At 42.0% G+C, this 13,749-nt stretch overlaps 1 protein-coding gene across 7 annotated transcripts in view; it reads left to right on the plus strand.

Annotated features, from left to right (window-relative positions):
- The window catches only part of ITSN2 (intersectin 2), a 225,262-nt gene that overhangs the window by 84,344 nt on the left and 127,169 nt on the right, over positions 1–13,749 (plus strand). For all 7 annotated transcript variants that reach the window (XM_068280241.1, XM_068280247.1, XM_068280245.1 and 4 more), the window contains exons 5-9: positions 140–303; positions 6,635–6,838; positions 9,770–9,866; positions 10,267–10,409; positions 11,593–11,656. In XM_068280241.1, coding sequence (XP_068136342.1) covers positions 140–303; positions 6,635–6,838; positions 9,770–9,866; positions 10,267–10,409; positions 11,593–11,656 — 672 coding nt within the window. The remainder of the gene's footprint in view (positions 1–139; positions 304–6,634; positions 6,839–9,769; positions 9,867–10,266; positions 10,410–11,592; positions 11,657–13,749) is intronic.

The raw sequence follows: 13,749 nt of genomic DNA on the forward strand, positions 1-13,749 counted from the left end.
CAATCTGATCACATGCTTCTCCATGAGTCATCCTAGACATGACCATCGCTACTCCTAAATTAGCTTTGGGTGGAATCTATTAAAGTGAAATCCCACTCTCGCTAAAACTTATGTTAACTATGGTTTTCTCTTCCCACAGGGCTCTGTCAGACCTGAACAAAGACGGCAAAATGGACCAGCAAGAGTTTTCTATTGCTATGAAGCTCATCAAACTCAAGCTTCAGGGCCAAAACCTGCCAATGATCCTCCCTCCTGTCATGAAGCAGCCGCCAATCATTTCGCCACTAATGTCCTCCCGCTATGGTAGGCTTTTGTATTATGTTTTCTAGCATGTGAGCATTGTTCCTGTTCTTTACACTGTCAGGCTTATTGCAGTGAGTTGTACACATGTAACTGAAAAGTCAGCAAAGAGAGCATAGGGCTCTTTCACATTAGGGCAGATTTTGTGCGTTAACGCAAACGGCAGCCGTTTGCGTTAAACAAGGTAAGATGAAAGTCCATAGACTTTCATTTTACCTTTCACACCCGACGCTGCGTTTCGATGCGTTGCGGTTCCGACGCACCTGGGCGCAGTTTTTCATCCAACGCACCCGCGAGCCGGCGTTTCCGTCGGGTTTAATTACCAGCTACCGCCGCTGATTGCGTCGCACCACAGATACCCGACGACGCGCCGCAGGCAGACAACGCGTGCAGGAGAACGGCTCCTGCACGCGTTGTCTAATGTGAAAGAGCCCTAATGGCAGAAAGCTTGTCTTGTGGAAGAGATCATGTGAAGGAGAGGATCCATGCAGCCGAATGAGGAACTGACTTTATGACTTTAGGAGTAGCAGAATTGCAGATGTTCACTATAATTGTCCTAAAGAGAACCTGAAGTAAGGAAAATTATTTAAAATAAACACATGACGTAGCTCCAAATGAATATTACATACTAACCTCACTGTCAGTTCCTCTCAGAAGCTTACCATTTTCTTCTTACAATGATCCCTTCCGGTTCTGACAATATTTTGTCAGAACTGCAATATACTCGTTGCTGTCAGTTACAGGAGCTTCTAAAAAAATTAGCATATTGTGATAAAGTTCATTATTTTCTTTAATGTACTGATAAACATTAGACTTTCATATATTTTAGATTCATTACACACAACTGAAGTAGTTCAAGCCTTTTATTGTTTTTCTTATTGATGATTTTGGCATACAGCTCATGAAAACCCAAATTTCCTATCGCAGAAAATTAGCATATTTCATCCGACCAATAAAAGAAAAGTTTTTTTAAAATAAAAAAAGTCAACCTTCAAATAATTATGTTCAGTTATGCACTCAATACTTGGTCGGGAATCCTTTTGCAGAAATGACTGCTTCAATGTGGCGTGGCATGGAGGCAATCAGCCTGTGGCACTGCTCAGGTGTTATGGAGGCCCAGGATGCTTCGAGAGCGGCCTTAAGCTCATCCAGAATGTTGGGTGTTGCGTCTCTCAACTTTCTCTTCACAATATCCCACAGATTCTCTATGGGGTTCAGGTCAGGAGAGCTGGCAGGCCAATTGAGCACAGTAATACCATAGTCAGTAAACCATTTACCAGTGGTTTTGGCACTGTGAGCAGGTGCCAGGTCATGCTGAAAAATGAAATCTTCATCTCCATATAGCTTTTCAGCAGATGGAAGCATGGAGTGCTCCAAAATCTCCTGATAGCTAGCTGCATTGACCCTGCCCTTGATATTCACAGTGGACCAACACCAGCTGCTGACATGGCACCCCAGACCATCACTGACTGTGGGTACTTGACACTGGACTTCAGGCATTTTGGCATTTCCCTCTCCCCAGTCTTCCTCCAGACTCTGGCACCTTGATTTCCAAATGACATGTAAAAGTTGCTTTCATCCGAAAAAAGTGCTTTGGACCACTGAGCAACAGTCCAGTGCTGCTTCTCTGTAGCTCAGGTCAGGCGCTTCTGCCGCTGTTTCTGGTTCAAAAGTGGGTTCATGCTTCCATCTGCTGAAAAGCTTTATGGAGATGAAGATTTCATTTTTCAGCATGACCTGGTACCTGTTCACAGTGCCAAAACCACTGGTAAATGGTATTACTGTGCTCAATTGGCCTGCCAACTCTCCTGACCTGAACCCCATAGAGAATCTGTGGGATATTGTGAAGAGAAAATTGAGAGACGCAAGACCCAACACTCTGGATGAGCTTAAAGAGAATCTGTACTCTGAAATTCTTACAATAAAAAGCATACCATTCTATTCATTATGTGCTCCTGGTCCCCTCTGTGCTGTTTCTGCCATTCTCTGCTGCAAACCTGGCTTGTAATTGCCAGTTTTAGGCAGTGTTTACAAACAAACTAACCAGCTTCTAATAGGCTCAGCTAAGCAGAGTGTGTTAGTCACACAGAGCCTGCAGGGGGTGTGTACAGCTTCTAGCTAATCACAAGCAGCCCTGCACATTCCAGTCTGACTGCCTCAGCCTGACTGTGCCGACTATAGAGAGAAGATTAGATCATATAACAGAGATAACACAGCTACTGTGCAATTAGGAAAAGCTGCAGTAAGCCAGACCACATTAGAAAAGGCATAGGAACTTATAGCATAGAAGAAATAAAGATAAACAATTTGTTACAGAGTCTCTTTAAGGCCACTATTGAAGCATCCTGGGCCTCCATAACACCTGAGCAGTGCCACAGGCTGATTGCCTCCATGCTACGCCGCATTGAAGCAGTCATTTCTGCAAAAGGATTCCCGACCAAGTATTGAGTGCATAACTGAACATAATTATTTGAAGGTTGACTTTTTTTTGTTTTAAAAACACTTTTCTTTTATTGGTCAGATGAAATATGCTAATTTTTTGAGATAGGAAATTTGGGTTTTCATGAGCTATATGCCAAAATCATCAATAAGAAAAACAATAAAAGGCTTGAACTACTTCAGTTGTGTGTAATGAATCTAAAATATATGAAAGTATAATGTTTATCAGTACATTACAGAAAATAATGAACTTTATCACTATATGCTAATTTTTTGAGACGATCCTGTATATATCAGCAGCTGTCAGTTACAACTGAATGTGCAAGGTAATGTCCATGTTTCCCTATGGCTCAAGTGGGTGATATTACAGTTTAACAGTGTGCTGACCTGGGAGCTGTTAGGGGGTAATGGCCATTTTTAACATGGAAGACATCAATTCCATTGATCACAGTGGACTAATGGGACGCAGGAGAAGAGAAAGATATTTAGTAGACTACACAGCAGGCAAGTATGACCTGTGTATGTTTATTTTGACTTTTAATTTTCAGTTCAGGTTCTCTTTAAAGCGGTGTGAAACTCAAACTTTCATCTCTGCTTTAAAACATTAAACACACATAAATTTAATAGAAAACCGGGCGGTATAAAGTCACTGGAAGGGTTCATAACTTAGTTACACTTCACTGAAGCTAGTTTACAACATTGCTGGTTGCTGGACAAATGACCATATTGGCCTCAATTCACTAAGCTTATCTCCTGTCTTTAATAACGTTTCTAGAGTGATCACCATGGTGACGAGGCATGTCTTATTCCGGAAACATTTTACCTCAGGCAAACCTAAAGTTAACTCTTCTGTCTTTAAGTTAACTCTTCAATCCTTAAAATAACTTCAGAGTTAGACGGGCTGTTTATTAACTGCATGTGAAAATAACTACAGAGGAGGTAACTTAAGGAATGAAGAGATAACTCTATGGCCTCAATTCACTAAGATCATGCTGGAGATAAGGCAAGAGAAAACTTACCTCCACTCGTGAGAGAGTTATCTTACCTCTTCATTCCTTAAGTTACCTCTCCTGTAGTTAATTTACCTCCTCTGTAGTTAATTTACTTCCTCTGTAGTTAATTTACCTCCTCTGTAGTTATTTTCACACGCAGTTAATTAAAAGCCTGTCTTGAACTCTGGAGTTATTTTAAGGATTGGAGAGTTAATTTAAAGACAGAAGAGTTAACTTTAGGCTTGCCTGAGGGAAAATGTTTCCTGAATACTACATGCCTTATCACCATAGTAACAACTCTAGAATAGTGAATTTAGGCCATTGTCTTGTAATTAAGGTATTTGAAGATCAAATGAGACAAGACAAATGAAAGCAGGTTCTGTGCAACAGAAGGTACTGAGCTTATGAGAACTTATGTGTTTAGTTTGATCAGCTGATAGATGTATAAGGTTCTGATTTGCTGTGATGATTTGGTTTTTTCAAACGACGATCGTTTGAAAAAAAGCAGCCAACGACCATGAAGTCTAACGACGGACGAGCTAGATCGTTCAAAACGAATGATTTAGCTTGGCGGATTTTTCCCAACGACGATCGTTTGCAAAAGTAGTACATCGTTGGAAACGATCTATTGTACTAGGCTTGACATGCGCATTTACTATTTCTCCATGGAACTTTTCATTTTTATGCGCAGGCGCAATAGTTACTTTTACGTGATGTAACGTTCGTTCTAACGAATTGATCGTTACACACCTTTTAAAACTAACTTTACTTAGGTCGTTCTTTCATCAATTAAAAGTTCGTTCGTCGTTGACAACGAACGATCGTTGTCGCATGTGTGTACGTAGCTTAACAAATCTATTAGCTGATCAAACTGATCACATGCTTCTGTATGAGTTCTCCTAATCATTGCTATCACTATTGGTGAGTTTTTCTGATTTCTACATAGCTTGCAATAAATATCAGAGCCAAGAAGTCTATCTCATTTTCTTCAATATTGTGTGTATTCATCACTTCATAGCAGAGATGGTTTGTTTGCTCGTCCTGTGACACTCTGATTTCCTTCAACATTTTAAAAGGAACCTTAATTGAGAGGGATATGGATGTTTCCTTTTAAACAATACCAGTTGCCTGGCAGTCCTGCTGATCCTTGGCTGTGGTAGTGGCTGAATCACACATCTGAAACAAGCATGCAGCTATATTTTATATTCAAAACAGGTAGTGCTGGGAATACTATGTAGTAGTTACAAAAGTACCATACATACATACATACATACATACATACATACATACATACATACATACATACATACATACATACATACATACATTTTATCGCATGTCTTGCAACTGCAGTGGAAATTTACATTCACTAATTGGAACACTCCATACACAGCTCATCAACAATCATACATAGACCATCCAGTGTGTATCAGAAAAAGAGGTGCAAAAAAAAAAAAAAATACAGTACAAAACTATGCAATGTCAAGGTGCAGGATACTAATAGTTCGAGAAGTATTATCTATGCATCCGGGTCTAGAAATATGGAATAGGAATTGTCCCTTCGCATCAAATAGTGTGTAGATAATAATGGCCCCATATTCTGGGAATTAAAATTCTTATCTTTATCAAAAAAGCGAGACCTCCGCAATAAGTTCCGTAATACACTCCCGTGTATACTCACGCTCCCTTCAGGCTGGTAGGTGCGAGGTGTCCTTCTTTCTTTACGAGTCGGAGCTCCGGACGGCAGCAAGCGAGAGCTGCAAACCCCGGCCTCCTATCCAGTGGATCACTAAAACTGTAGGTAAAGTTTGCACTAAAGGAAACTGCAGTGACTATTTCCATTATTGCGGTTCGTTTGTGGTGCGATTTTCTCCCAAACGTAATTGTCGTCCTGTTGCATTTTCTGTGTGATTTAGTTCATATACTTTGCGTAGCAGTGCAGGAAAATCACACAGCAATCACAGTACCATGCGATTTTTCCCTGTAATTCTTCAGTTTACCACTTGTTTTTTTTCTTCTGCCGCAAATCACAGATTGCAGCCCAATATTTGCAGAATTGCAATGGTGGAATTTAAAGTGGTGTGACACTCAGCATTTTCTGTTTGCTCTAAAATCTACATGCGTAGATGCGGCGGCGATGTGGCTTATCAATCGAGCCGCTGATGCAGCTCGATTGATAAGATCCGACAGGACCGATCTCCCCACCGCCGATTCCCTGCTCGTTCCCCGCGAGGGGACAATGGCAGGGAATCAAGCGGAAGATAAGCGGCGCCGGCGGGGACTAGCGGGGAATCGAATTCGGCGCACGTGCGGCGGGGACGCGGAAGCGGCAATCCGGCGGCTAATCGAGCCGCCGGTTTGCAGCCTTATCTACCCGTGTAGATGAGGCTTAACAGCATAAAATCTGGCCGCATCCACAGAGGTGGTAACATTATATTTTGATAACATTCCTTTGTCAGAAACATTTCGTAAACATAAGCAAACTGCTAAAACTGATCTCTCTCTGCTTCTAGTATGTGTGCAGCATAAATACAACAGCTATGCAATAAAATGCAGTGGCAGCTTTCAGAGGAGAGAAGATGCACTTTGTGAACTTGTAATTTGTAACAGATATTACTTGTGCACAAATAGCAGACATTTTAAATGGAGAGAGACACGGGTCATCCACTATTCTCCTGGAAACTGTTAGTGAATCAGGCCTGTAGTGTTTTGGAGCCCCTTTGGAGATTATTTGTAAGTATTTATGTTAAGCTGTACTATGTGTGTATGTTTCTGTGTATTACTCATACTGTGTGATTACAGTAATGGTCTGTGTTTAGGTCCTAGCTATGTTCATAGTTTGTAGAAATGTAATCTGTTGAATCGTGGGATAAACAAGCCACTGTTTTACGTTTTGTGTTTAGGAATGGGGAGTATGCCAAACTTGTCTATGCCACCATCTATGCCCCCGCTGTTACCCATTGCCCCCACCACGTCGCTGACATCAATGAGCGCTCTGCCACCCTTGCCAATGTCTAGTCCCTTGGTGCCTTCTGTCGGCTCATCGTCCACATTGCCAAATGGATCATCCCGTCTCCTGTCCTCTTTCCATGTGCCTTTGTCTTCAAGTAAGTGTTTCCCTCCCTTGTGTTCCTGTTCTTAAAGCAACAGTGATTCAGTTCTCCTCAGCAGTGTCACGTCTGCCTAGTTTTAAAGAGAACCTGAGATGAAGGACAGTCAGGATTTATACTTACCTGGGGATTCCTCCTGGCCCCCCGTAAGTTCTTCTGCTCCCTCAGATTCCTTTAGGCCCTCTCTATTGCCCCACTGTGAGCCCACACACACCATCTGATTGCGCTCTTGTGACCTGGAGTGTTCTGTGCAAGCGCAGTACTCAATCGGGGTATGCACGGATGGAACCACGCATGCGCAGTGACCCGCAACTAGGCCAGTCTGGGAATTTATGGCGCTGGACTTTAATAGAATGGAGGGGACCTGACAGAATCTGAGGGACCAGGCGGACTACCGGAGGAAATTCCAAGTAAGTGTTTATCTCAGGTTCTCTTTAACTGTTTGCCTTCTTGTAAGAGGGATTCCTAGCATTCATGGTAAGAAAATGATTAAAAGCCTTTACAATGTCCCAGTGTAGGTGGTACACAGAGTATCAGGGTTTATGGAATCATGATGTGAGAGTCTGTGAGTTTTTACATCTATTATCCACTACCATGGTAACTGTAGATTTAAATAGCCTGTTAAGTGTCTACATTTATCAGCTTTTGGTAGGATGCTGACCTTTTTGGCTAGTGATTATTATTTATTGTATCTATAAAGCGCCAACATATTGCGCAATGCTGGACAATAAATAGGGGTACATACAATGTAAACGAGGTGACAGAGTGGTAGCAAACAGTCATACTACGTAGCACAAGGTTATAGATGCAGACAGGGTATAAGATGCATGATTATGCGATTTTCAGACACCCAGCAATTCAATTCAGAGGTAGGCCATGGGAAGGGTGTTGGTGGGGTTGCAAGGACAAGAAGGGGGGGGGGGGCTGCCAAAGGTTTAAAATCTTAGAGATGAAGGGGGATGGTTGGTTGTAAATATTAGATGAGGATAAAGTTAGCAGTGAGGTTCAAAATACAGTCCTGAATACATCTTTGTACTTTTCTTTCCTTTACATTAGTAACATTGTATATTTTTGGGTGTGTTTTTTTGCAAAGAAATATAGAATATAAATCTTCCATAGTTATCTAGTAAATCCAGCAGATGGCATTCTCGGTGACTGTTAAAAACAAAGCAACTACCACTTGCTTTTTGGCACCCTGTACAACTTGCCTGAACCAATCTTTCAACCGACTTAACTGGAGTAAAGCAGGCCATACACACATCGATTTTATTTTATTTTTTATTTTATTTTATTTTATTTTTTTTTATTTTTTTTTTACGTTCAGTACCTTGAAGATTCGATCAACTGAGTTTGCCGGGAAACTATAGCATAACATTGTCACATTGATCATGATTTCGATCTGAATTCTCAATCAGATCAGACAGAAGATCTTGATCCATCAGGGGCTGGTTAGGAGCATCGGTAGATCAACAGCACATAGCAGCATACTGCATCAAGCAGTACAACGCTACGGTTCCATCAATTCTCAATAGATTTTATGCTGAACTCTATTGATATCAATGTGGTGTGTGTAGTAGGATTCAAATCAGAGAGGGATCTATCTTTTTAGCACCTTGTGTTGCAGTCTATTTGTTTATGGCCACCTTGAGGCCCCTTTTATACTTTCATTGCAAATGTATGTTCTGTTAACCTGTTTTTACCACAGGGTAACGCAACGGCAATTCAAGTCAATGTGGTCTTGTGCACTTACTGTGTTGTGTTGTGCCAGAAATGTTCATCCTGCCGCAATCCCGTCGCACAGCCTGCAGCGCGATACTGCAAGCACCACGCCTAACACATGATGCTTGGGGTAATGGAAGTATATAGCTGGCTACTAACTATAAGAATTGCCAAACGATCATTTACAATCTTCGTATGAACGATCGGAAATTATCATTTGGGTCCACTTATGGACAAAAATCTCCTAACCAATCTGATCAGATTGACAGGATCAAACGGAAAATTGGATCAATTTCATTAATCCGATTGTTTAGGAGATTTTGGTCCATTAAGTGGTCCCAACGATCATTTCCGATCGTTCATACGAAGAATCGTTCGTAAACAATTGTTCGCTAAATGGAAATATTAGTGGCCACCTTATGGGCGATGCAGTAAGTGTGAACGATGGCGCGTGGTGCATCATAGCACGCATGTGCAGACCAGCGGAAATCCCAGAGACCTACTTCCTGCCTAGCAGGGAGTACGTAAATGAGCGGTGGGGGCGGTGCTATGCGTATGACCTGTCGGCGCACTCTGCCACAGGGTCATATGAAGAAGGATATGTGCGGTGCGGTTTTTCAGACATCTCCTGAGCAGGTGTCTATTGTAGTTTGTGAGGCCTCCCTGACAGCATTCATACCCTCAGTCCTCTTATAGAGGCGTTTTTGCACGTTACCATTCACTTTACTGTTTCTCTTAAAGGGGTCAGAAGGCTAAAGTAAACTTACACTCGTAAATTCACTTATCCTTTTAATAACACAGAATTCAGTTAGAAATAATTGAGCAAATGTAGACCGTCCATGTAATAATTCACGTGTCTGTCAGAAATGCTGGAAAATTTGTGGTCCGCTTTGAGCTTTTGAGTCTTCTCAGCCCAAACATCCTGTCATGTAAAGATAACACATGTCACTGCAGGCTGTGAATTCGTACCTCAGAGGTCTAAGTGTTGTCACTGCATAAATATTATGTCTGTTTCATACTGTATAGTCCTAGTTTGGCGCGTTTTACCAGCATATAGTTGTGACTGGTTAGTGTTAGTCGGGTGACACGTTGCCGTATGTAAAAGAAAAAAAAAAAGCTTTAAGTTGGCTGATGGCTTTGCAGCGATATCAGTTACATGCAGGGCAATCTGTGAATATGTCTCATTGTTAATGTATGAATGTATTTCAGCACTACCCCATAACAGCTCGCTTTCTCTCATGTCCGGAGGATTCAACAGTGCTAGCATGCAGAAGACACAGTCCCTCATAGATCTGGGCTCCAGCAGGTATGTCTGCAGGGGGTACCGTATACACTACACAACAGGGGGTATGCATCATTTTCATAAAAAATTGTGTAACGCAGCCAACTGTTTTTATAAATAACTGACGCGTTGACAGATGTGTAGTCACTGAAAATTGTGAACTTTGACTTAACAAACACACGCTACTACCAATAGTGCATAAATTGCTCTTGGCGAATACATTTATTGTCTGAGAGCAACTGATGTACTCTTTTAGTAGTAGTGTGTGTTTAGTTAAATTGATTAAAAATAAAAAAATCTTTAAAAACAGATCTCCGGTAAATTGTTTTAGTGTGTGCACTTTGATTCTTAAATATTCTACTCAGATGTGTTTTGTTGTTTATTTAAAACGTAATCTAATCTTATTTGTTTTTCTTTGGTTTAGTTCCAACTCTTCATCTACCACTTCATTGACTGGTAACTCACCAAAGGCCAGTTTCCAAGACTGGGCTGTCCCTCAGGCGGCCAGACTGAAGTACAGGCAGATGTTTAACACCCTTGACAAAGGCATGAGTGGTTTCCTGACAGGTGAGTGCAGTATCAGGGAGGAGGGCGTGTCCTCCAACAAGCAGACCTGAAATAATTACCTCATAAATTTATTGAGCTTATTAATAGAATATACAAACAAGTACAAAAGGAACAGTGTATAGAGTGCTTACAATCAAGTATACACGTAGATACTATAATGACATTATGACAATTTGACCGATTTTTGGATGAAATTGGTTGAATGCATCAATCAAGCAAGCTGGAAAATCTATGGCCAATGTGGTCGATCGGGTGCATGGCAGTAATGTCGTACGATATCGGGACATGTGACAGGACCCCGGCCATTGTCAACCCTAAACGTTAATGTGCCCTCCGGTGTCCGTGCATCAAAATTTCTCACCTATTCGGCTGACGTGAGTCCAGCTGCTCCTTCTTTCGTGTATTCGGGTCCCACGTGGCTGTCAAACTGGCGCACGTGTTTCGTGACACACATGCCACGTGCTACGCACAGCAGCCATGTGAGGCGCATTTTTCCTTAAAGAGGAACTGTCACGAAAATCTCAAAATTTAAAACCTACAAATAAGAAGTACATTTCTTCCAGAGTAAAATGCGCCATACATTACTTTTCTCCTATGTTGCTGTCACTGTAAGTATTAGAAATCTGACATTACGGATAGATTTTGGGCTAGTCAGTCTCTCCATGGCCTTTATTCTTTATAAAGACACTCCCTAAAAAAAGCTTTATGCAAAGAAGCTGACCAGCCTCCCTGCTCGCTGCACACTATTTTGGCAGATGGGCGGAACTTCCATTCACTAAGTGCTTTTAAAAATGAAGAAAACCCTGAGAATTCCCCCCTTCCCCCCGTTCCTTGAGAAGATGGGCTAGTCCAAAATCTGTTGGTAATGTCAGGTTTCTACTACTTACTGTAAGTGGCAGCAACATAGGAGAAAAGTAATTTATGGCTCATTTTACTCTGGGAGAAACCTACTTCTTATTTGAGTATGTTTACATGTATTTAAATTTGAAGATTTTCATGACAGAGGTCCTTTAAATGCCAAACAAAGGAAGCTGGCATTGCCGTGTGTCATTTCTTACAATTATGCAAGAAATTACGTTGCGTCTACCAGTGTTATTCCAGATTTAAATTATAAGACACATGGATGGAATTTTTTGTTGCTTATTTAGAAAGTGGTGAAACCTATTTTTTACTTTCTTTACAGGGTCTCAAGTGAAGAATGCACTAGTAAATTCCAACCTCTCCCAGACCCAGCTGGCCACTATATGGTAATGTGAACATAGAAGCTTATACTTCGAAGAAGCTTATACTGTGCAGTTGTTGTTTTTAGTACTGTGGTGCAGGATGGCGTAATGGCGAACACAGATGTGCACCCTAGCAATCGCATGCAGTCGCTACAGACGCACAGGCTGGCGATAATGGTCAGCTACAAGCCCAAACAGTAATGGAACTAAGGCATATGTGGCATCCTTTTAACCGGGACAAGGCAAAGAATATATTTTGAGCTCTGTTGTATCTGTGGCACTTGTCATGTGAGTGGCACTTCTCATGTGACAGGAAGGATGAAATATGAAACAGTGTATTTTTGCATTTACACCTATTTTCCCTGTGTGTGTGTGTGTGTGTGTCACTTTGATGACATAAGTGATAATAAAAAAAAAGTTATTACTGTATCAATAGCAGCACATCTGAAATCTCACAATTGTCAGAAACCTTATGGGGTAAAAACCTAGGAACCTGAAATGGTTAAGGATGTCAAAAAGTGGCAAAGTATTTTGTGCTGGTGTAGTAGGCACTTTAGGATGATAGGTCACTTAATTTGTAGCTCCTTCAACATCCCCATCTTTGCTTGAAAAAGGTCCTGTTACTGTCCAAAACAGACTGGTGCCATTGCAAACATTTGTGTGTATTAAGAAACCTTAGATGTAATAAAGCAGGCAAAATCTTTTTCTGATGTTAAAAGGATACTTCAGAGGAACATAAACATTAAAAAAATCCACTTACCTGAGGCTCCCTCCAGCCCCTGGCAGACGTCCTGTGCCCTCGCCGCAGCTCCGCTCCCCGCCGGTGGCCCTGAGTCCCCTCCGGTACCAGAGGCCTACTTGCGTTCCGGCGTGCATCTCACGTAGTCAAGCTGACGTTATCCGGACTGTACTGCGCAGTAGCTCTGCACCTGTGCATTACAGTCCGGATGACATCAGTGAGACTAAGTGAACCGCGTGCTGGACCGCAGGAGAAGCCGACCTGGAAGATGACCTGGCGGGGCCGGCTTCTCCACTGGAGGGGACTGGGAGCCACCGGAGCTGTGACAAAGGCCCAGGACGGTGGACAAGGGCTGGAGGAAGCCCCAGGTAAGTGGATATTTTTTTTATACTCCTCGGACCTTCCCTTTAAACAAAGTAATACTGTACATAGCTGAATTACTCCCTTTGAAACCACACCTCTCTACATGGGCCGGCCTTCACGGTATTCCTGTGTAACATCCGGTGCACTTTAAAGAGGAACTCCAGTGAAAATAATGTAATAAAAAAAAAAGTGCTTAATTTTTACAATAATTATGTATAACTGATTTAGTCAGTGTTTGCCCATTGTAAAATCTTTCCTCCCCCTGATTTACATTCTGACATTTATCACATGGCGACATCTTTACTGCTGGCAGGTGATGTCAGTGGAAGGAGATGCTGCTTGCTTTTTTGCTGTAAACAGCTGTTATTTCCCACAATGCAAAAAAGCTCCCACGGTGTGATGTCAGAACCATGGTCCTGACATCACACTGTGGGAGGAGTTTCGCCACAATATCAGCCATACAGAGCCCCCTGATGGCCCGTTTCAGAAAAGGAATAGATTTCTCATGGGAAAGGGGGTATCAGCTACTGATTGGGATGAAGTTCAGCTCTTGGTTACGGTTTCTCTTTAATGCATCTTTATCCTAAGAACCGGTGTTCTGTCTGACTGTCAGTATAACTGTGGGGTTTGTTACACCCCGGGATCTTATTCCAGTGGTGCACAGACTACACAGAATCTCATTGATGCGCAATCCTCCCTTCCGTAATCCTTCGCTATGCATCACACAGGACCACTTCTTTACAAGAGAGGAGCTTTCTGTCTATATAAATAGTCAGGAGTGGAAGACAGAGAGCAGTCATGAGACCGGATGTGACCAGGCAGCCCTTCACCCTACAAGACGTGATTAGAAACAAAGGAAGGAAGGTGGCCCATGTGAGGGAAATATTCAGCTGTTTTCTGCAGAGTGATGTGCAACAAATACAGCTTTTATCTAGACAAGGAAAACTCAGCGACAAAACACAGGCAGTTTATCCGGAGTGCTTCCAGGAAAAGAATACTCTGTTAAGCACAGTAA

Source organism: Hyperolius riggenbachi, chromosome 4 (genome assembly GCF_040937935.1).
Source record: "Hyperolius riggenbachi isolate aHypRig1 chromosome 4, aHypRig1.pri, whole genome shotgun sequence".
Lineage (NCBI taxonomy): Eukaryota > Metazoa > Chordata > Amphibia > Anura > Hyperoliidae > Hyperolius > Hyperolius riggenbachi.